General features: G+C 33.3%; 1 protein-coding gene across 1 annotated transcript; it reads right to left on the bottom strand.

The window, feature by feature from the left end:
• Nucleotides 1-336: 336 nt before the first annotated feature.
• Nucleotides 337-24199, bottom strand: LOC130636518 (cohesin subunit SA-2-like). The gene is made up of 42 exons (XM_057446263.1): nucleotides 23559-24199; nucleotides 19537-19700; nucleotides 17947-18052; nucleotides 16784-16891; nucleotides 16180-16276; nucleotides 15625-15755; nucleotides 15036-15186; nucleotides 12936-13003; nucleotides 12775-12858; nucleotides 12572-12645; nucleotides 12258-12323; nucleotides 11714-11771; nucleotides 11536-11634; nucleotides 11372-11451; nucleotides 10988-11136; nucleotides 10577-10644; nucleotides 10439-10498; nucleotides 10290-10338; nucleotides 9673-9776; nucleotides 9144-9233; nucleotides 8977-9066; nucleotides 8845-8904; nucleotides 8561-8629; nucleotides 8339-8413; nucleotides 8143-8216; nucleotides 7440-7524; nucleotides 7105-7176; nucleotides 6923-7015; nucleotides 6749-6806; nucleotides 6107-6226; nucleotides 5895-6019; nucleotides 5592-5693; nucleotides 5437-5508; nucleotides 5080-5162; nucleotides 4857-5006; nucleotides 4530-4672; nucleotides 4056-4172; nucleotides 3629-3972; nucleotides 2955-3031; nucleotides 2084-2191; nucleotides 1757-1829; nucleotides 337-1147 (listed from the first exon to the last, which is right to left on the bottom strand). Exons 1-42 carry the CDS (start codon nucleotides 23706-23708, stop codon nucleotides 1037-1039), a joined length of 4257 nt encoding a protein of 1418 aa, XP_057302246.1. The 5' UTR covers nucleotides 23709-24199; the 3' UTR covers nucleotides 337-1036.
• Between the last annotated feature and the right edge of the window lie 311 nt (nucleotides 24200-24510).

Here is a 24510-nt window from a genome sequence, read left to right as displayed (position 1 = left end):
TGATTTCAACTCTTGTGACGAGTTATAAAGATTCCAGGTATCCCAAACTTACTTGATTTTCTTCAAACATTTAATCCTTGTATTCAGGGTGCTACTCTAATTTCACCTAATAAACTCATTTAGTAGTATTCTAGTTATTTGGTTGGGCGTCTTTTCCTTCGGAGAAGACTTTACTGTTGATTGGTTGCCCATGGTTCACTGGATGTAAACATTTAAGCGCAAAAAGTTTAGATAACCACTCCAAGGTACAAAATTTTGCCGTCAGATAATATGTAGGAAAAAAAGGGCTGATTAAGACTGATTAATATCGACGATTAAAAAAGAACTCATGACGCCAGTAATTCATGACCTACTGTTCATATTTTACTTAATTAAGTTATGTACAAATAAAATATGTTGGAAACAATAGAACGTAGATAGCATGACAACAATTTAAGTAACAAATGAAGCTGCAGAAAAACAACACTGCGATGGAGTTTTTGTGTGCAGATCAGTAACGCTGTGTGTGGGAGTTTTAGCCAGGGTTAAAAGCTGGATTTTTACTCAAACCCTTTTTTACGCACGCGTAAATTTGTAAATACGCGGGCATAAAAACGCGTAATTTCGTAATTGTGTACCCCTGTCCCAAACAAAAGTGGAAACAGAGTATACTTTTTCGACTACAAAACTATGCAAAATAAAATAATGCTTATCAAAAACTGGAGTAAAATGTAAACAGATGTGAAAAACTAATATCAGGTAACCAACATGGCAGGGTTGCAAAAGCTGTGTTTGACCAAAAAAGAAACGTGTAAAGTAATATTTCTAGTTAGTGAAAGAAAACAAGCAGAAATGAGGCGCATGTGAGATTGGTTTGAGTGAAAATCCAACTTTGAAAGTAGTACGAAAAAAACTTAAAAATTATACACAGAATATTTACATGCTAAAGTGACGTTTTATGCCGTTGTAAGCACAGGGAGGAATAATAACTCGTCGAAGTATTTCGAGTGAAGTCAATAAAAATCTTTAATACTTGTATCGTTGTATGTTTAAATGATCAAAACACCTCCGGCAAGTCTTGTGAGACTTCGGTTTCTTGAGAAACGTCAGATATTTGCGAATCTTGAAGTAGATCCGACGGAATTTCTCGTTTTTGCCTTTTTGATGCCTGGAAAGATTAGGAGGTAGAACATCATGAAACTATACATAGCCCTGTGAATTCATGTCGGCATTCCGCATTGCCGACATCAAAGCCGAGCTACATATATTCAAGGAGAGTTTTTTATGCCGCCCTAATGTGTGCCAAGGTCGGCAGCAGAGAAAACTTCTTCAGAATGTCCGCAGAACAGACCTTGTTTTAAAGGATGCAGAAAAAAAAAATCAACTTTAAGTTTTTAAAACGTTGTTTGTTGTAGACAAAGGAAACCCACTCACTCCATTTTAATCTCACGTAGAATCCGCATTTCAAGTTATTTCATACAATGAAAAACCGACATTACCGCTCAAGAAAAACAAAGTCAAAGTGGTGAATAGGAATAATGACACGTCTGCAAAATATATTAGTTGGAGTCAATTTTGTAATTTAAATCCCCAGAGTAAATGAGAATATAACGTGCCAACCTGTGAAGCGCCTCTAATCGGTTTTGCCGACCTCATTTTCGTTGTAGGTCTGTAAAATTTTGCCGGCCTTTTGTGCCGACTTTTAGTATTTTGGGTTCACAGGGCTACATAAGATTGTGTGCTTGGTGACAAATAGAAGTGACAACAAACAACATACCCTCATTTCACGTGCGCTTGGACTGCTGATGTCACTCCCACTATCTTGACTACTCTCGTCAATTCTGCTGCGACTAGAAATATAAGCAGAAAAACTTTAAACAAATAGTATCAACACCAAACGACCTTGTCAATTCTGTAATACTATATTTCAAAGATGCCCTAGAAATAATTTCAACCTGGAAATTATTAAAACTTGAGAATATTTCAGCTTTCTCTGATTTTTTTTACCATTTTTAGAATGGTTGTTGGTGAAAGGTTTAAGCAAAGCGTCTTCATTTTGTCATTCGAAAATGCAGTTTTAAAAATTTCTGTTGGTGTCACTCACTTTCTTTTCAATGGACTGATTGATTTTGCACTATAATTTTTCTTCGGTTTCTTTGCACTTGGCCTTTGTTGTGATGCCAACCAAGATTTCTGTGAAGCTCCAGCAATACTATATTTAAACAATTACACAACAATAAGTATACTCTTTTAAGGCTTGTTCTCACTCATCGAGGTATACTTGGAAGCCTCGCGGAAAAGCCACCATTTTTATACATGCAGTTTTTAGTTTTGCAACTCAGTCACAATTTGATTTTTGTTATTAAAACAGAATGGTGAGAATATTTAGCCTGACAATTGGCCAAAGCATTAAAAAAAAAAAAACAGAAAATTTGTCTCATATCTATATTATAATACCCGTATACGTCTGTCCGTCCGTCCGTCCGTCTGTTTGTAACGCAAAATGGTAGCTTAGCTGCGCAGGTAGCGAGACGCACGCAATGCGGTATAAAAAGAACGGGCGAACCCGTGGATTTTTCCACGGGCTAACGACTATTATTCTAAATTATTGAAAGACAATAATAAGCGCAATCTTGTCGTTAGAACCTTGTTAAAAAGAAGAAGTCGCAGATAGCTTTTAACATGGTCGATTTAGCAGTTATGTCTTTTGTCACATTTTTGAAGATTGTTCATTTAGAACTAATGAAATTGTTTTGTCTTTAAACATTAAATTAAATAAAAAAATCCAGCCTCGGCCAAAATAAAGTGTATGAAGCCTGCTAATACTTTGCCCATGTTTTTCTGGAATTTGATGTTTTTGTGCAAAAAAATGTCTCGCAATTCTAATTAATGAGCTTAGAAAATGTATATATGTTTGAATTTTCTGTGATGTCAACTCTTGTTACGTTAAGGAAACAATTTAAATTGACAACTACCTTTCATCTTCACCCTCCACCACACTGCTTACATCACTATCACTTTCTTCTGGTTGAGACGAATCCTCCACTTCTTTCTAAAATAAGAGTACAAAAGAGAACGCTTAATGGCAAACGTTGAGATATCTCTCAAATAGGGACTCGATTTTCTTGACGTCTACCTGATACCTTTTTAGCTAAAAATTCTGCTATTTTCGAATTTCTCCTGCATTTTTTTTATAGTTATGGCTGATAAACTAGCTGATTGTTCAAGAAACAAGGAAAAATGCAATATACGTGAAGTAAATGCATTACAGGGACTTAGTGAAAAGTTTAAAGATTCTGCCATTTTTTTCTAATATTTCATAAAAAAATTCCATGATATTTTGCATATATTTTAGAAATTCCTGACATTCCAGACAGGGTAGACACCCGGTTAACGTATTTAACTGAAGTTGAAATCAATTGTAATCTTTTTGACGTGATGATCGTCAATCATGTTCTCAATATGGTAGAATCGCACATAGTCCAAATCTTCCGTAGGCGTGAAACAGAGTAATTACATTAATAGTGTAGGTCTACGCCCACATATTTAAAGTTCTATCTAACTGGAAATTTGTAGATACCTGGATTATAAAATCACTGAAAGCATAACTTGAAACACAGCATTTGGTAATAAACACACAAAAACGTACTATTGGACTGTCTGTTGATGATGATTCCACACCCGATGTCAACCGAATCGGTATCTTCGCTACTGCACCTTTTCTTGCAGGTGTTTTCTTCTTAGTTGAGCTTATAAGCGTGTCTTTGGTTGCCTTTGAACCTCCTTTAGAAGCAAGCTGTTTCTTAGGTGAGATTCTCGATGAAACATCTGCCAAAGTCTCGTCTTCATCACTACTTTCATCTGAAGACGATTTTTTAGCATCCCCTTCATTAGATTTTCTAACTCTTGGAATCGCTCTCGCTACTTTTGGAACAGATTTTTGACTTTCATTTTCGATTGACTGTTTGCTTAACCACTGGTCGTTACCTCCCACTGCAGAGAAAACAATTGAGATCTTGTAAATCTTAATTAAAAGTAGTATTTTAGCAAGAACAAAAGAAAGAAATTAAAGCTACCTTTACTCAGGGATAATTTCTTCTTTGCTTTTCGTTTACTTCCAGCTGGCAATTGATTCGTTTCATTCGCAAATGATGTTTTCTTTTTCTTCGATTTCTTCTCCATGGCTAACTCCTCTGTAACAACAAGAATATACATGCCCATTTAAATAAAATATAAAAAATAGAAGTATAAATATATAAAGAATCAGGTTTCGCATCTATTTACAACGAACCGTGGTGTAGTGTGAAAAAAGGGTTAACACACGCATCTAAAAAAAATCACCACTACCCGACCTATAATCGAGAATCCCTCTTAACGTACGAAGTCCCATCAACCCATAAAATCGTTCGCAGGAAAAAAAAAAGACGAATATCTTCTCTATATGAAAAGATAATAAAAAAATGATGTAGCAATAGATGACTGAAAAGTAATACAACAATGCTCCTCTGTAACAAGTAGCGAAATAATAACAACTAAATGAAACCATCTACCTTCCAGTTCCCTCTCAGCTTCGTCAGAAATTTTTGTTTCATTTACGCCACTGTCGAGACCGTTCTTGTACGTCCGCACAGGTGACCAAACACCTCCTTTTTTACTAAGCATATCACCAGCCGTGTTTTCCAAATGTTTTAATCTAAATATGAGAGGTATTGAAATAATAAACAGACAGACAGACAGACAGACAGACAGACAGACAGTCAGACAGACAGACAGACAGACAGACAGACAGACAGACAGACAGACAGACAGACAGACAGACAGACAGACAGACAGACAGACAGACAGACAGACAAACAGACAATACCTTAGTGACTTACATGACTTTTCGATCGATCTTCGTCACTCTATATGTAAACTCGTGTAAAATCTCCAAGAAAAGAAGATTTGGAGGTGTGTCTGGTAAATTCTGTTTGGAGGGTGAAAGAGATGGATCAATTGGATAACTGAAAGCGTACGTGATGCCTTCCCTGAGAAGAAAAAGTTATTAATTGTTACATACTGCAATACGTAAGCAAAATTTTTTGATAAATCGTTGCATACCTGTGGATTGTTATTGTGCTTTTCCTCGTGTTGTCTAAATTTATGTTCACTCCAAGCGTCAGTGCAAAACGACGCGCCAGATCCTGTAATAAAGATACAGTTCAGTTGACATAAAAAAAAATTTAAACATACGCGAATTTAAATAATTTGGGCAGTTTTTCTAGGGTGGCCACAACTGCAAAATTTTAAACTTTTGCCCAAATTTTAGGTTATTTGGGAGGTTTTAGGAAGAGCAATTAGAGATTTTAGGTGTGTTTATCGGTTAAATTAAACAATTTTGCTAGTCACTTCACATCACAACAAACGTATAAATTGAAAAGTGAACTCCTCGTGTAGTTGAGATTTGATCAAACTTACTTTTATTGCACCAAATTCATCACAACGTGTATCAATAACACCTTCGCTATCATCCCTCAAACTTTCAAAAGCCTAAAAAAAGGATTATCGGCAACCACAACAACAACAACAACAACAACAACAAACAAACAAACAAACAAATCACCAATCTGTACCTGTTGCAATGCAAACAATAAAACTTTTGAAAACACAATTAGGTTGCTTTCCTTGGCTTTCTGCATGAGCTGTTTGATGATGTCAGAGTATTCTGCATAGGCCTTTAATACGAAAAGAAAAACTCAGCATTATGCAGTAGAACAAACAGCACACAAATTATTTGATTTTTAACATTGAACTTCAACATTAACCCATCCTTTCCAGCTATTTTAACTATCTATCACAATAGCATACATTTCTAAACCTGCGAACCAAGTGATCATACATTTCACGTTTTTTATCTTTTGTTGTATTTAACGTACCCGTAAGAATTGCACAAATATTGGAGCCGCAAGCTTGATATCAAACATGTCATAGGCGATCAGTTTACACAAGCCAGCTAACAAAACTCTCTTATTTTTCAATTCTTGAACTTTAGCATCATCCTCTGAAAAAAGAAAAAAGTATCAAAAAAACAACTGCTTAAAACAACAGAACAACAGCTATAAAACAAAAAACAGAGGCTTTTAATCACCTTCTTCGTCTTGGATATCTTCATCAGTAACCGTGTTAAAAACGTTGGTGATGATAAAATCCCGCATTCGTACCTGCAAACTTGGGTCTGCAGTATACACGATCTGGGCTAAACCAGGAGCTAAAAACAAACAACGAAATAAAAATAAAATTATTCTTTAATAATTTAAATAATAATAAGTTTAATAATAATAATAATAATAATAATAATAAGTTGTAACAAAGGCTGAGGTGCTTTCAATCCAAGACCCTAAATGATATCAAATGTTGCTTAAATTCGCATTGTTCATTTGCGGTCCTGTTGTCGATCATCGTGAGTAAATTGTGTAGTGTATACCTAGCCATAAGGTAGGATTTTAATGTAATTGTTATTACGTTGACATTCAAATATGCAGCCACAGTTTATGAGAAACATTAACATCAAAGTTTGAGGCATTTTGACTACTTTGAAACTTTGGGTCCAACCCCACACATTTAGCTAGCTAGCTTAAGATCAGATTTGCGAGGAAAAATAATTATAACAAAGATAATTAACGAGTGCTATAATAAATGGACTTATACTGAAATCGCCACTACAAAATTTTTTACTCGAACATAAACAGAAAGAAGCAGTCAGTCAGTGCAAACATGTGAGAATGCTTACCTTTATTAAGCAACTGCTTTGAGAACATTATGAAATAATCACATAAAATTTTGAAGATCTATAAACATGAAAAAATAAAATAAAATAATAAAATAAAAATAAAATGAAATAATCTCTCTCAAGCATCGCATATGTTACATAACCACAATGAATAATACGAAATTCACCACAAACCTCTGTTTTAACGGGTAACTCACAGAACTGTAGAAGCTCATCCAGTTGCTTGACATATAGCTTCTGACGTTTTCTCATAGCTTTCAACTCCGTCTAATAAAGTAATGGTAGTGTTTGTAAAAAAAAGTTATTTTGCTAAAAGTAACCTGCAAAAGTGACCGGCAACGAAAACTAGCACCTACTTTACTTGGCGATTCAAATTCCAACATCAAGAAATGATTCATACACATGATGTTAACTGCCAAAATCAGCACCTAGTGAAAGAAATAACATAAGATACACAGTCAAGGAACAGCAATCAACTCCCACCTTTTTTTACAACTATTTTTTAAGGATATTCAGAAGAATTTAGCTGGGTTTTTATTTCGATAAGCAGGCAAAACACATCAAAAATTTAGATTTTAGAAAAAGAATTTTTAGGAGGCGTGGGAGCCCTATTGTTATTCAGTACTTCAAACCTTAACCCTTCTTAAATTTCACTTTTTACAACTACAAAATTTCAAAAAAGGTATATCACCTCTTCAGCAACACTACCATTGACTCCCTGATCGATGATTGCATTTATATCTTGATACAAATCCCAGTCAGAAAGATCATGGTTTCTAAAAAATGGGTTTAATTTATTGTTACATTTTCAAAAGGTTTGCCATGACCTAACAAGTTACACATTTGGCACGACATGTCAAGATACCATTTAGAAAAACAGAAAACATTTCAACCACAAAAGCACGCAAAAAGGTAAATAACAGAGTTTTGGTTTTTTGCGGATTATTATTATTATTATTATTATTATTATTATTATTATTATTATTATTATTATTATTATTATTATTATTATTATTATTATTATTATTATTATTATTATTATTATTATTATTATTACTATTATTTACCCAGGATAGCCTCTTCAGCTCCTAATAGAACTGTAATCAATAAGGTTCCTGCGAAGAAGGTCCTTGTGCTCCCCTTTTTGCTATGGAAGGCATGCAAGCACAACAGCTGCTCAACTAGACAACCACTTAAGATATCAATCCTATTCTCATGCTGAACATTAAGCACAAAGGATCGATTCACACTTTCACAGTCTCTAGCAAGACTCAGTCGGGGTTTGAACCCAAGACCTTCTGCACTGGATGCAAACGCTCTATCAAAAGACCACCAGTCGATATTAATTTTAAAGTGCTAAGTGAGTCTATCAGTTGAAACAAATGTTGTCTTACATATTGAAAGCATTGATTCTCTTCAAGGAAGTGACAGTGTTGTAGTATGCTTGACTGTCCTTGTCATCATCTTCCTGAAATATACACACAAAAATATAAACAAAAAAAGGCACCCACCAAGAAGAACTTCCAAATATAAAATAATTAGCAAAATTTATTAACATTGCATGTGCATTAAGTAGTAAAGAAGACGTACTGTAGGAATTCCATGCGCAATACTTTTTCGAAATTTTTCAACAATTTTATCTAACAATCCATTTCTTGAGATTTCCTGCCAAAAAAGAGAAGTAATGAACAGTTAAATTATGTTTCCTGCAAAAACGTGGAAGTTTTAGAACTGTACATCATTCCACAACAGCAGAAAAAGTTCCAAACTCTATCTATCTGCAACATTAAAACACAAAGTTACAATACTTACAGCCGTTTGTTGAATAACTAACTCATTATCGATCAAATAATGATATGTCTCGGAGCATGTATTTAACAGCTAAAAAAGAGTACACAATTTAATTTTACTGCAAAAGTAACGAATGTCGAAAACTATTACATTTTATTTCCCTGTTGACATATAACACTGCATTGAATACTACTAATACAGAAGTAGCTTTAATTTAATGTTTTCAAGCTTTGGGAAGAAGGGAAAGTCTTCATTTTGTGTTTTCAAATACACTACTACACAGATTTAGTAACTTTCTTGAATACCTCCGTGTCAGCATGTTTCATTACTATATCTTCCATGTGTTTGAGAGTGGATTCCAAGTGCTAGAGGAATAAAATATGAATTGGTAGAAGCACGAACAAAAAAACAATTTAGTAACGGAAATTCTGGTTTACCTTAGTCAACCTTTTTTCTGCATAAACTTCCAAATCAAAGTACTGTGGAATGGCCAGCAATTGCTCGGTTTTTTGTATATCAGCTTTGTACTAGAAACAAAATAAAGATATTTGAACTGCTTCATAAAAAGTATAATACAGTTAGGGTTTTGTAAAAAATGACTAACCTTTTCCAGTAAAAGGGGCAGATTCTCCATGAAATGGGTACTGATGCTGTAGCGATCTTCTTGGTGGGTTTTCTTATCTTTTTGACTGAGCTGAATACAATTAAGTATGTGAACAGACTGACAACCTTCATTCATATAAATGAAAACTAGGCCTAAACCTGCTCAGTCATTCTAATTCAAATTTTGCGTGGACACGAATTAAAAAGGCTGTTTACCCTAAAACCAAATGTACCCCATGAAGACCAAAGGGGTAATCGTTATTAAAATAAATTATATTCGTTGCGCAACAAACTTGTAAAACAACTGATCTTCTCTTTAAAATGTTTAAATTGTTCCTAACTTTAGACTTTTTGAATTTTTTTATTCATAATCACATAAAGAACTGCATATATTGAAATCTAGATCGTCTTCTTTAGACTTATTTCTAAAAATGCTAGCTACGGATACAGTGTTTGCATTTCCAACATTTTTGGCTTTAGAATACTTAACATTTATCCGAGATACAAGTTTAATAAAAACACCAACAGACCTTTTTATTCACAACTCTGCCAGGTGGTCCAGTGCCATTTGCTGCTTGTTCGCATGCACTACACATGAGGTCAATAAGTGCTGTTTCTTCCTCGTTCTCCAAATCTACATCACAGTCATACAAATAACATAATCACCAAAATACATCATATTGCAGAAGAACTATTTTTCTCCCCACTAACATAATGCATGCCAGCAATTGGGATTCGATTCGCGGTCCCCAGAACCAGTAGTTCTTCTTAAATATGACTTACACGGATTATAATTGGAGATCCAATCAAGGGTAATAATATTCTATCAAAAATGAAAAATACAGATGTGCCATGATAAATATTCACCTATTTATACACACCATCTAAATTAACTATCTGAGTTCATCACTAACATATTGCCGCACCTAGTGAGTTCGTCTGGGGCTTTCAGTTTTGGGGAATAATCATCGAATCCCACTCACTGCTAGGCAGTATGTTAGTGATGAGCAACAAAGTTCTTTTTTAATATGACTTACACAGATTATACTTGCCCATCATGATCGGATATCTGATCAGAAAGAACAATTCTCTGTTGAGAATGAAGAATATGAATGTGCCATGATAAAGATCATGTATATCTACTCACCTATATGAGAGTTTGTATCAAGTAGCAAGTTAGTCATTGTTTTCCAATCCTGGAAAAAAAATGTTAAACAGATTAAAATGTAATCAACTAAATAACCACTATCAAATAATTTAAAATTTTTAAAATAAAAGAAATTTGCTAGTTTTTACCTTTAATAAATCAGTGTGCTCCCACAAGCTATCGACAATATATGCACATGTTTGGTGAATCTAGATTAATCAGAAAAGAAGTGTTAATATGTTTATCTTTCAATCTTTCTGTAGAACTGTTGATGAAGATTAGATCACCTCAGTTTTTATGAAGAAGTCCAATATTGCCTTTACGTTCATTTGACGGAGATAACTTTCTTTATGGCCTGTGAAATAATAACACATTGGTAACATCAGTAAAAACACTGGAATTCAAAGCATTGAATGCTTTTTCTTGTTCCCCTTAAATAATTCTAGGCTGAGTGTAAGTTAGTGAGTAGTTGAAGGAGACATTACGTAAACTGTCCCTTTCAGGATTAGACACCCCTCGTCAATTAAACACCCCTCGTCACCCCTCTGAGCATCAAGGGGTTTTAAATTTAATGGTTTGATATGGGAATGCAATTGAATTAAAAAATCAATTACTCTGAAGTGAAAATTTTCTTCAAAGGTTGGTGTGAGGGTACATAACAGAATGGTTAATATGACATTCCTGTTGCACCTCCTTACCTTTCCGCAATTTCTTAGGAGATGCTTCAATAGACAACCTAATAATTCTTGAAGCTAAGAATTCTCCTGCTGCATGAGCCATTCCGCGCTGATCGCAATAAACAAGCTGCTCTACTTGACTGCAGTCATCTTCATCCAGCACATCGTATCTAGATAAAACAATGCAGAAGCTAAAAAATATTATTTTCAGGCTAAATCTCCTGGCTGCAGGATACTAGAAAAAAGATTACTTAAAAATCTTAACAATAATAGTAAGTAATAATAAAAATTAGTCCAAACTAAAAACTAAATACCAAAGCACTACATTTTAGCATCTTTGTCAAACTTTTTTATAAATATTGGCTATCCGTAATTTTGTGCTTTATTATGTTGGTCCAGACTTACCTATATAATATGGAAGCAATTTTTATCGCTTGAACTGCAACATCATTGTCAACATCAAGGGTCATGTGAATTAACCGGTTCTAAGATCCAAAAACATAAAACATGTCAAACAACTAAGCCTTAGAAAATGACGCCGAAAAAGAAACGAAGAAGAAAAAACCTACCTTAAATCTTCCAGTAAATAATTCTAAGTTTTCAATGTAATCTTCATTTTCATACAACTTTTCGAGTACTTTCAAAACTTGTAAGCGCACATCTCCCACCTATGACAACAGTAACACAACAGAACTAATTAGTACTGCTTCATGGTTAAAACAAGTTTTCACAAACTGAAAGGTTTACCTTGTCATACAACAACCATCCAACATACTTTAAATAATTCTGGTTAAGAAATAATGTGCTAAAATAAAAAAACCAACTAAGTATTTACAAAACAAAGGAGAACAACAAATGCTGTCTCTCATCAATAACATTATACAGGTATTATATACTTAGAAGTTTGTTCATCGTCAAGCCTCACACTCAGTAATATCGCCAAATTTTGCTTGGATACAATTGTTTTTGTAAAAGTCTTTCTTTAATTGATTCACACACTAACAAGATCAATTGAAGATCAAGATTGTATGCATGCCATATTTCCTCCTCAACCGACTCCCACTGGGCATATCACTTTTCATTCAATTTTTAAAAGCATGTGGCAAGATTTTGAAACCAGTGTTTGCAATTAGAAAAACAATTGTATGCTAGAAAATCAATTCAAAAACCACTTAACAAGGCGGCAAATAGAACATGTTTCGATACTTCCACAAACAGTTGGGGATAAGGTAAGGAACTCAATTTTTTGCAAAATACCTATATCCACCAAGATGAATTAACTATAAATTACCTATACTTGTCCATCCATGTTCCAATTTCAGCAATACATATGGAGCGTATTTCAGAACGGATATCCCTAAAATTCAACTAATCTATTAGTAAAACAGTCTAAAAATTTATGGGTCAGGGGTTTAATTGTAATATATTATGATTCATTAAAATGAGCCATTTCATAACTGCTATATATAAATATATCAAAAATAACTTTGACAAGAAAAAATTGTGATAAATATTCTAACGCTACATCGTAACATTTAAAAATATACGGTGAAGAATAGGGTAGAGAAAAACAACAACCCAGCAAAGGGTTTTTACAACTCATACCTATATCGATGTACAAAGATACCAGAGAAAATACGGTTCATCATGTACTCTAATTCAGTTTTGTTTTGACAAAGCTAAGACAAAATTACAAGGTGTAAAAATGGAAAACGAAGAATAAAATAATAATACCATGTTAACTATGGGACACCCTAATTACGTGAAATATAAATATATAAAAATTTAATAACAAAATAACCCCAAACCTCCTCTTTTCTCTTTTGTAATTTATTTAATTTTTCCTTAGATTTCTTGCTGGCTGTTTTCTGGTTTTCGCTGTCGAGTTGTTTCTGTCAACAAGAAAAGAAACTATAACTAACTGGTAATCCCATCCTAATGTAAAAATACTGAAAAAAAAGATTCTTACTTGGGTGTTGTCCAACTCAATGCCTACTTTTAATGCTACGTCAATCAACCCAGTAACAATTTTCATTCCTAAATTGAGATTTAAATAATTTTGTAGAATATCTCTAAACAGATTTTGTAATTTAGGGAGATTTTAGCAGAATTTGAGATTTTTGGGTCAAATTTTAGGAGAAAACACTGAAAAATACATAAAAACCATGTTTTAGAAAATTTTGCTAAAGTTACTCATAACTAATAATATAAATAAAATTCGTTGGTCCTGTTGAAAGATGAACATATATGATTTTTTTTTTATTTTCTTTTTAAATTTAAGGGAATCTACCTAATAAAAGTCCATTCACTGAAGAAAATAGTGCCTACATGGCAAAAAAAAAAAAAACGTTAGTATATTTTTGTTGGTTAAAAGGTTTACCACTTGAATCTTTTTTGTAACTGTAAAGCCAGTTTTATAGAAAACACAGATTTTTAAATCTAAAAAACCTACTGTAAATTGGCATATCATAGGTCACCTTAAAATGTTGATCAAACCCAACCTAATTTGTCAGTATCCTGGCATCCTAATGTCTCAGGATTTTAACCAATGGTACATCATCATCATCGTCATTCTCGGCTTAACGTCCGTTTTCCATGCCAGCATGGGTTGGACGGGGTATATTAATGACCCTCTTCCAATCTGATCTAGACTGTGTTAGATCTAAACTCAATTTCCTCTGTATTAAGTCTGTCCTTATAACCTCCTGCCAAGTCTTTCTCGGTCTGCCTCTGGGCTTTGTCCCAGGAACTATCAAGTCTCTACACTTTCTTACCCAATTATCCTCCTCCATTCTTTCCAAGTGCCCCAGCCAATCCAATCTTCTTATCTGGATAACATTTTTAATTCTACGGAGACTTAGCCTGCTTCTTAGCTCATCTGAACTCTTTCTGTCTCTCAGACTGGCGTTACACATCCACCTAACCATTCTCATATCATTCCTTTCTAAACAGTCAAGATCTTCCTGCTTCACTGCCCATGTCTCACTACTGTACAACATAACACTTCTTACACAGGCCTCATACAACCTACCTTTAACCTCAATTGACAGGACTCTGCTAGTCAACAAAGGAAGTAACTCTCTGAACTTTTTCCAAGCAGAACCTATCCTGCAAGTAACACTTCTTCCAACACCCCCTTCACTGCCCAACATATCACCTAAGTAACAGAAGTTCTCAACTATCTTTAACGAGCCACTGTTGTACATCATTAAAGCTGGAAATACTTCATTCTCTAAAATCTCACCTTTGCAACGCTTGCATACAAACTGAATTTCAGCTCTTAACCTTCCACTAATACTACTGCACTTCTTATGTACCAATGCTTGCAAGTCTGACAAAAAATTGAGTTACTACCGACCCCTTTCCTGCAAACTCCACAAGGCAACTTTCCAACTACAAGGTCACACTTGGTTGCAATGCTACTATCATGACTTTAGACTTTGCTGTCTTTACCTTTAGCCCTTTCTCTTCTAGTCCTTTCTTCCACTTCTCAAACTTTTCAACTAATTCATCCATCGACTCTGCTATGAGAACCAAATCATCTTCATACAATAACTCCCATGGACAACCTGTTCTGAACTCCATTGACAGCGCTTCAAAACTAGAACAAACAACAAAGGACTGAGTACAGAACCTTGATGTACACCAACATTTACACTAAATTCATCACTAAGTGAATCGTTAATCCTGACACGACTTCTAGCATTGCTGTACATAGACTGTACCATCGTAACTAGCCACTCATCCACACCTAATTTTCTCATAGCCCACCAAATAACTTTACGTGGCACTCTATCAAAAGCTTTCTCTAAATCTACAAAGACAAAATAGAGATTCTTTCTCTTTCCTAAATACTTTTCCTGAAGCTGTATGAGTAAAAATATTGCATCTGTAGTGCAATATTATACAATATTATACAATATTATAATAATTATTTTCCTATGGTATTATACCTATTCAGGATAACAGCCATCCTTATTTTGAATGTTTCCACAAGAGCGACAGATTAAAGTACAACCAAATTATTGCAAGTTTCAAAGTTGCTGCCTTTACAACAGATTAATCTCACCTGCCAGGGTACTTGTGTGACGAAAAGCACGAACTTGTGAGTCTGACAGACCAATGATCCAGCAAATCAAAATATCCATCATTTCATCGTCATATATGACTGTATGTTGACATTGGTTAATAAGTTGTAATATAAATGAAACAAAATTAACCTGTAAACAAACAAAAAATCATTATCAGAAAGATAAAACGTATTTTAGCAGAAATGATAAAAAATGCCTTATTAGGAATTGTTCGCAAATAATGTCACTATTTTTCAAAAGTTTTGACCCCCTCCAGCAACCTGTGTCAACTTTGCTTTATCTCTCCACCTGAGCGAACAACCCAGCCCATGATAGCAACACGGAAGGATTTTCACACGCTGTTGACCACATTTAGTGTAAACATTTTAAAAAACATAGGCATATAAAGTTAAAAAATTGTGAAGTTGACGTCAACAGTAGTGTCACCTGCCCCTCTCCCCTGTCAACCAGCATCAATTTTAGAATAATAATCCCTTCTGCAACAGTAGATATCATTTGTTAACAATACATTAGGCTTGCCTTGCTTGCCTCAGGTTGGTATTCATGGCATGAAAAGTACATACTTACTTTGAATTTTTTAAACTCTGGTCTTGAAATTATCAACGGATACTCCTCTGCTTGTTCACCGAAGTTTTCTGTTAAGTGACGAATGGCTCGAACAGTGTCTTCCTCTTCGATCATTGTTTTCGCAACTTTGGCTGAAATAATAAAATATTGTAAATGTTTCAAAAATATGGTAATAAAATCTTGTATGTGTTAGTCTACAATATGAAGAGGGCTTTAACAACATTATTACACTTTTTTGTGCACCTTCTAAGATTTATTAAAAAAACAAAAACAATTTAGAAATATATTATAACCTTGCTTAAAAACGATTAAAGCAGTAAAAAATGGATGTATACTAGTAGCATACATTAAATAAGCCATAGCAGTATACGTATTGTATACATTTTGAGAAGAATCAATGTACGCTCGCGTACAATTTTTTTATAGTTTGTATATGGTTTGTCTTTCTAACACCAGTAGCTTGCAATTTTTCATTAAAATTGACAAAGATATATTTTGAAAAATTATCATGGAATGCTGAAAGCTAAATAAAAACAAGGTTAAAATTGCACTAACCATTACATCCGGAACTGTTTACAAAGAATTGAATAAGTTCAACCATAGCTAGAGATTTATCATCGTTATAAGTTTCAATCCAATCATTTATAACACTCTGGAAAAGAACAAATCAAAACAGTATAGATAATTTATTGGACATAAGAATGCTTTAAAATTTTGAAAAACATAGGTTGTAAATACTTTTAAGATAAAAAGTGTATTTTGATGCACTTTGATAACATTTAATTAACATTAAAGCAGGCTGGATACAATGCTTTCAATTTGATGTAAATTAAAGAAAAAACAGTTTTTAGAAATTTTGTTTGTCTAAATTTGCTCGTATTCCTCACCTTTATTATACAATTTCTAAATGAGCATCCCGTTGAAAAATATTTCACTGAATGAACACCTTTTATGAAAACAATTTCACAAAGGTTGCTCATTAAATACTTACTTAATATTAAAAGGGAGGCGCACATTCAGCTCTTTAAGGAGCAAGGTGTTGTAGTCAAGTAAAAACAATACATACCTTCCATTTTCATAAAAATTCACAATAATGTGCAAACACATCACAAAAATATTCAAAAACTGCATTCAAAACAATGCAGTAATGCAAACTTACCACTAAAGCACTTTTTCCTAACTTGACAATTTCAAACAAAGATGAATTTTCCTCATCGTCGTCAGGAGTTTTTGTTGTCTTTTTCTTGGCAGACATTTTGCCTTTCTTCTACAAAATAAAATGGATTAGTACATCAATGACATATATCAATTAAAAACTGTATAAAAAATATTTAATCAGGTTGGCTAAAAATTTAACACCTAACTAAATTTCTTTCTTACTATACGCAAGTAAATTTAAAAACAGTTAAGTTTCAACTTTTGTTCCAGTTCTGCATGTGCAACAGTGACTTTTCTAGAACTCTTTTAATGACATTAGGCCATTCTTAATTATTGGTTTGCTGTGTCAATGTGCAACTGTGACTTTTCTAGAGCTCTTTTTATGACATTAGGCCATTCTTAATTATTGGTTTGCTGTGTCAATGTGCAACAGTGACTTTTCTAGAGCTCTTTTAATGACATTAGGCCATTCTTAATTATTGGTTGGCTGTGTCAATGTGCAACAGTGACTTTTCTAGAGCTCTTTTTATGACATTAGGCCATTCTTAATTATTGGTTTGCTGTGTCAGGAATCATAGCTTTGTTGCAGGATGAGTCAGTTGGCAGATTTTCAGATTTTTTTTTTGATTTTTTTTTACCTTTTAAAAAAATATCATATTTGGTAAATATCATCAGTAAATGGTTTTTAACAAACATCATTCACTGTCTTCTTTCTTGTGACCCTCGCTTTACTATATTCTGTTGAGTTTGACAAAGTAGGAAATTTCAATTTTGTTCTTCATACAGTTTTAGTAGCTTAATTTTAAGATGGATCAATGTTTTTAAAGCTGAGTGCTTCACAACTGTCACAGCACAACTGCATGTTTAAAACAAGTTTTAAGCGAAAAAGATGCAAAGGCTAATTACAGAATGGAATTTTTGCATGGAAACTAAATCTAACCTACTCACATAAAGTAAAAATGAAAAACATTTTTGTTGTCCATGTGAACCCAGCTTAAGCAACATAGCTATTTAGTAAGACTAAAACCTAAGCATTGGTTGATGGAGTTGGAGTAACTAAGTATAGATACACACAAAGTTAAAAAATTTCAATTGGCATACAAATTCAATAAATCTGTAAACAAAATTAAAAAATTATTTTTCTCATCAAGAAAAACCACTCACAACAGTGACATCTAGTGCTCCTTTGCTCTTTCTTTTTGATGCAGGTTTTTTAAAAACAATTTCATTATCTTCTTCTATTTCTTCCACAACTGTTTCCTCCATCTCTCTATTGTAACATACAGAAATAAAAATAATGATTTCTAACATAAATATATATTTGGATGTTAATTTAAATTGGAGCATTTAGGTGAAATTGCAACGAAAACATTAAAACACACTTATAACAAGATGTTGATTTCCGAAAAGGTTCTGGGATATACTCTTCGAAAATGCTTGTTGTATTTTGGAAGTTGGTTTTTTGCTATTTTCTTTAAAGACTTGTTTCAGGGAAAATGTATGAAAACAAGTATTTTTTTCTAGAGAGCTGATTATTTGAGGAGAGCAATTTATTAGAGAAAAAACTTTAATTAATCAAAGCATCTAACATCTAATGCATGAAATAACATAGATACTAGTGTTTCAATAACCAAATGTATTCTAAACATTCACATTTACTGGTAAGTTAAGATTAAAGGCCTTTTGTTATTTTTTGTTAAGCAAACCAAAAATGATAACAATTCCTTGGCACATTTAAATAAAAATATAACTATTGATATATAAAAAAAGGTTATAAAAATGTTTTTAGGCCACATTTTTAGCTAGCTTTAATCTAGCATTACAACAATACGCCTAATTATATGGTGAGAGGCTTGCAACCACACACGTTTGCCCCCAAACACACGTGCATGTGCAAATTAATATTTTCTTATGTTTGAGAAAAACATTTCATTATCATGGACACTTGGTAAAGTTTTTTCCACACAAGCTTCAGATGCAATTTTCATACTTTGGCCATTTGAAAATGGTACATCATTATAACAACTTTTCTTTTTTTCAAACTTTATTACATAAATCTATAGACTCACCTTGGACAAACAATGCACTAATTCCAGAATTTGCCTTTGTTGTTGTTTGGTATATTTGTTCACAAATAGATTTTAGAGAACTGTTATAAGCACGAGCCTACCTATATATTTACCTTGGTAACACAAAAACCTAATGTCTATAATAATAGACCCATTTTGTATGTTGGTCAAAAGTTGGTCGTGCTAACCAAATTTTTAAGCAACAAATAACAATTGCAATATATTGTTATTGACTTTTGTGATGAGTGAATGCTCAGGGATTTTCCACAGGCCAACAAATAGGGATATACCTTACCTATTATTTCCAGGAGGGGCCATGGCATTTATGGGGGGTCCTGATGCATTTTATGCTCATTTTAAGCTATGCAGACACCTGCACTTTCCCAGACAACTTCCAGCAATATATAACAGCCTGCACAGTGTGCTATCTCTCCCATTTTCCTAACATGGCTGGGGTTAACCTGGGGCTATGGTAACATTCCCTTGCCCATATTAAATCATCGGCAAGGGGAAACAAACCCAGGTCTGCTGTACAAACAAAGTGTGTCCATAATAGCCATAATTTGTGTGTTTAAAATCTCTCCACAGAGTAAATATTTTGTTGATGGGCAGGACCATAGAATTTTCCATCAGTTAACAATTAGTATTTTGAACATTTCCTTACAATTGTAAATAAGTTACTTACTTTTCTGAAACATTTTCTTCGTCAGCTATTACATCATCCAATGGAGGAGAAGTTAGTTTTGGTGAATTTGAACTTTGGGAAATTGAAACAATCGGTGATGCATCAAAGTAAGCAGGCTTGGCCTTTACGCGACTTGACAGTCTGCGATTTGCAAGTGTTTCATCCTATGAGTATAAAAAAAAATAGAGCGAAGTTAAAAATGTTAATAAAAGTAACGTTTGCAAAGATTTCTATATAGTGCATATAATACTTAGTTTTCTTTGTCAAATGCCATTCTTTCATGCTTTAGCTACCCCCTAATTTTAAAACAAAATCAGAACAGTGGGGTCATTTCAATAAATTTACAATCAATGAATCTTTCTTTACAAAAGATTGTACGAAATAAGAAGTATATGTCATTTAAAAACAATAATGTTAATTTAACTGCAGCTAGAGAAAAAGGATACAATTAAAAATATTTTACAATAATTTAATTTACCCGCAAGTGGTATGAAATTGTTGTCACTTTAAATATGATCCTAATTGCTGGTTCCGCTCACAAACCACAAAAAACAAATACAACATTTTTTCAGACTTGGTTTGACCGTTTGCGTGTTGCAAACCAAACACGATGCCCAGTTTTTTAAAAAACAGTACAAGATTTTGGCAGACTGGACATGGCGATAAAGGAAAATCATCTTAGTCTATGTTAGGATTTTAGGACTCTCTGAACTTTTTTGTCTTTTAAAAGCTTTTTATCTTTGTAAAATTCGTTTTTTGTATGCTTTCAAATGTTAAGATAAACATAGTCACATTTTTTAGCCCATGTACAAATCTTAAATGCACCAGTTTTAGAATTTCATGTATGAATAAAGATTTTGAGGGAGCATCCTAGGGAGTATGGTTTAAGAGTTCTTTATCATAGCCACAATAACTTATTTTTATGTTGGGGTTGTGGCCATCTATAGCTAGCTCCTTAGCCACCTCTGGCTAAAAAAAAGTCAAAGTAGCCTAATGCAGTTTGGATACAACACAATTCTTACAGGGGCTGATCCAGAAATTTATTTTGGGCATCGATAGCACCGCAGATAAAAAACTTTTAGGGCAACAAAAATACATGACTTTAGCATATCGTTTTCTTTTTTAGTATAGAACATAGTTTCTTCATGAAAAAATATCTTCTCTGTGATTGAAGATATAAAAAAATATAATGAGATATAAAATATCCAGAAAATAAGAAAAAATGCAACTCTAAAGCATTTTAAATTATGTGTTTTTTAGTTGGGTACCCAAATTAGATGTCCCCAGAATCGGTATACCGATGTCCAAATTGACTTGGTTCAGCCCTTGTCTTAATCAATGATTATGCTAAATGCAGTTAGGTAGTTCCACCTTTATTAGTGTCATGAAAACTTCCACAAAATAAATTATTGTGTTATTTCTCTTAGCTGGACAGGGTAAGGCAGGCTATTTTCCGGGTTTTCCTTTTAAACTGAAGTTGCAATTATGTTTTTTTTAATATTGTATTATGCCCATAGTGCAAGACGGTTTACCTGTACTAAGCACTCAGCCCAGTGTTAACAACCAACATTTTTTGTAATTAATTTAAATTAAGGCTACAAAATATTTTTGGAAAAAGGATATTACTCCTATAAGGATGAGACACAGTGTATATATACTTTTGTACGAAGTGTTTAGTTTGGTGTCACAATTAATTTTAAACTTTTACAGAAACTTATTTCACAAACTAATATTGATCGATTGACAGAGTAACAACGTGTTGTAAACTGTATTTTTATTTTCGTTAAAGTTGCAGTAAAGTTATTTTTTTAAAAAAAATATTACACCCAAAACAATGTTGTGTGTGCTTTACTTGATTTACAACATACTGCATATCTGTACTAAAGCGCCTCACCTAAATATGTGGCCTATAGTTTGCGGCTCCACAGGGTGTTTAACGAAAGGTCCCGGCGTTTCAACTCTGGGTAGTCTATTATAATACCTGTATACGTTCGTCTTTTAAGCAAAATTGTAACGACAGTAGCAAGACACACGAGTGCAGTAAATAAAAGACGGGCATACTTGTGGATTTATCCTCTGGCACTGACTACTAGTTTTAATAATTCCTTTCTCTCATTTGTCTTTATAAATTAGTAAATAAAAGGCATACCACTGGTCTGAAAAACAGTTGTATTTACAATGACTCTTAAGGAAAAAGACCAATCTTTTTTAATAATTGAGTTAGGTTTTTTGATGGTCTTTAATAACAGAAGTTTATATAAAGTTTTAAAGGTCACCTAGTCAGACTCCTGGTTTTTCAAGATGTGTCACCATTTGATAAAAAAATCTAATGATCCACACTGTTTTTAGTACTTTGCAATTTTAAGGCAGTTGCATGCTGCACAACAAGACAACTTTTAATTCAAACCTAATTTAACTTATTTAATGTCACCAAAAATTACCCAATTGTGGTTGGCAAAAATGGTCAGTAGTAATAAACTTCGCAGGGACCAAAATTTTAAGAAATAAAGGATTATATATGCTCTTGACATTTAGAACCACAATGCTTCGAAAGTTTTGTTAGCTATGTTTGTTAGTTAGCTATGTTTGTTAGCTATGTGTCACCAAACAGCCAAACATTTGTCTTTCTAGTATTTAGAAAAATTCAACACAATTTCATTTATTATAGCCGTTTCCAAAACAAAACCATGTTAAAACAATAATTATATTTCCTTCCCATGTTCGCATTTTATTTCCCCAGCGCTGAATGTTTTTTTCTCACATCTAAAATTCTTCAAGAACATGTCCTTTCGTAAGATGGGGGTATAAATTTTAGTCTTGTCTTCTACTGAGTGCATTGGATCGCTACTTAAATTATTGAGGGCAGACAGTGCAGTGGTTAGTATTGGTTTTCAAAGACAAACCATTCCTAAAATTTCAGTTTCAGTTATACATTGTTTTTCTAAAAGGAAACCCCTGTCTCAAGTTTGTTTTTTGAGCACACTTTCTTATTCGATTTGTAAAGCTGAATAAAATAAAACAACAATGGTCATGTTTTTTTGTGATGTTGTTTTAACAGTAGCAAATAATACCAAATAAAATACAAGGAAGGAGAGTTGAACAATTTGAAGATAAAACTCATGTTAGGCAAAATATTTTGAGAGAAGTTTTGAGTCAGTTGTCATGCTGGTAGGCATATTTTTTTATCAACACGAAGACTAATATTTAAATGGAATATTTTGTTATGGTTTTAAACACAAAACAGAAAATTATGGTTGTTTATTTTAACTTCAAAATGATTGTCAGAAATTTGATTTGTATCCCTGCAACACAAGCCTTGCACTGTACGACTCCATCGCTCTACAGTGACCACCGCATTGGCACCAGGTATTGTTGCCGATCCTAGAAACTTCTTCTTCTTCTTACTCATCACTCTCGGAACTACACGTTCGAAATTTATTCAGTTTTTCCAAAGAAAATTCTGGTTCGAAAATTAAGGGACCAAGAGCAGATAAATCAGGTATGTCATCATTTTTATCATCGTTAGAGCTTAAATCGCTGCGAATTTGATCCATTGCTTACAAATTGACACTGCATTTTTAAAAAAGTAATTTGTTACAGATTTAAAAAGAAATATAGCTAGAAAAAAGGTAGATTCTTTTACCAAACGGTGTAGCCTGTGTTGTGACTCTTTCACGCTATGCAATGTGTTGAACTATGAAACGTCATACTTGAGTTAGAACCCAGCTTTTTTTTCTGGCGCGTTTTTTTTAAAAACGGAGCATTTTCAAGAAGTTTGTGTCAACATTAGACACATTTCTAAAACTAAGAATTTAATGAAGTAAAGTTTTTCTGTTCTTATAAGTATAAATATGTGGAATTATAAAATAAAATATTTTTTTAGACCGAACTTCCCCTTTAATACATAATTGTAAAGAACAAAACATTTCTTATGACTTATTAATTCTTTTTCCCGAAAATAAAACAGAAATATATTAATTTTTTACCAACAGTATAATACAATATAATTAAGTAACTTTTACCATTTTTTTCTTGATACCAGTACTTGTGTTAGCTGGACTGGTCAGTTCTGATGACGATGAATTTTCAATGTTAGATGTTACCATTGGACTATCCATGACACTACTTACTTCAGATGTCTTTTGCATATCATCCATTATTAGGCCAGGCATTACTCAAGGGATGTATATATATATATAATAATTTTTTGACTAAAAACAATAATAAATTTTTGAGCTACGAAAGCCTAAAAATATTAATTTGAGTGTCCATAGAAAGTAGTTTGACCTGCCTTTCTAGTCACATCTCTACTATATACAGCCACTATTAATTCCTGACTAGATTTTTTAATTCTTTAATCCAGCAAACAGTCAATTTGTCAACACATAAAAAAATAATTTGTCAGGCTTTTCAGTCAGACCTGCAGGATCACACCTTTTCCACATGCATTAAAAACTGTGTTAAAAAAATATGTAACTGTGGACTGTGAAGCTTGTATACCGTAAATGACGGAACAAGCGCTCCCTGCTAGAATAAGCGCCTCCCTAAGAGACATTTTCTTCAATAAGTGACCCTGCTCAAATAACCGCCCCCCTTATAGCCAGGTCTACCTCCTCAAAAACCAGCTCAAAGCAGCTATACTTTTTTTTATTCCTGCACGCTTAATTGAGAGGACATTTGCTACCTTCTTATTGTCTGTGTATGCTGAAATGACACAATTTACTTGTTTTTATTAAGTATTATAAAGTTAATAAGCGCCCCTGCGGAATAAAAGCTCCCTCTAAACATAAAAATTTTAAATAAGTCTTATTATATAAGTCTTTTAAATAAGTCATTCAGGTACTATTTTCTATTCAGTTAGTGAGAAACATCCAAATGCTCACAAATTGGAAGTTAAAAATGGTATTTATTATTACCATATTAAATAAACTATTTCAGACTGTAAAAGTTTGGGTACTTTTTAGAAATATGTAA

The sequence above is a fragment of the Hydractinia symbiolongicarpus genome, chromosome 3 (genome assembly GCF_029227915.1).
Source record: "Hydractinia symbiolongicarpus strain clone_291-10 chromosome 3, HSymV2.1, whole genome shotgun sequence".
NCBI lineage: Eukaryota > Metazoa > Cnidaria > Hydrozoa > Anthoathecata > Hydractiniidae > Hydractinia > Hydractinia symbiolongicarpus.
This window is presented reverse-complemented; position numbering and strand designations above follow the sequence as displayed.

Coding starts and splice junctions, on each gene's coding strand:
- LOC130636518 (XM_057446263.1), bottom strand. CDS start 23,708: ATGCCTGGCCTAATAATGGATGATATGCAAAAGACATCTGAAGTAAGT. Junction 6,807..6,922: donor AGTTACCCGTTAAAACAGAG/GTTTGTGGTGAA, acceptor TCATGTTTATAG/ATCTTCAAAATTTTATGTGA. Junction 6,020..6,106: donor AGATATCCAAGACGAAGAAG/GTGATTAAAAGC, acceptor TTCTTTTTTCAG/AGGATGATGCTAAAGTTCAA.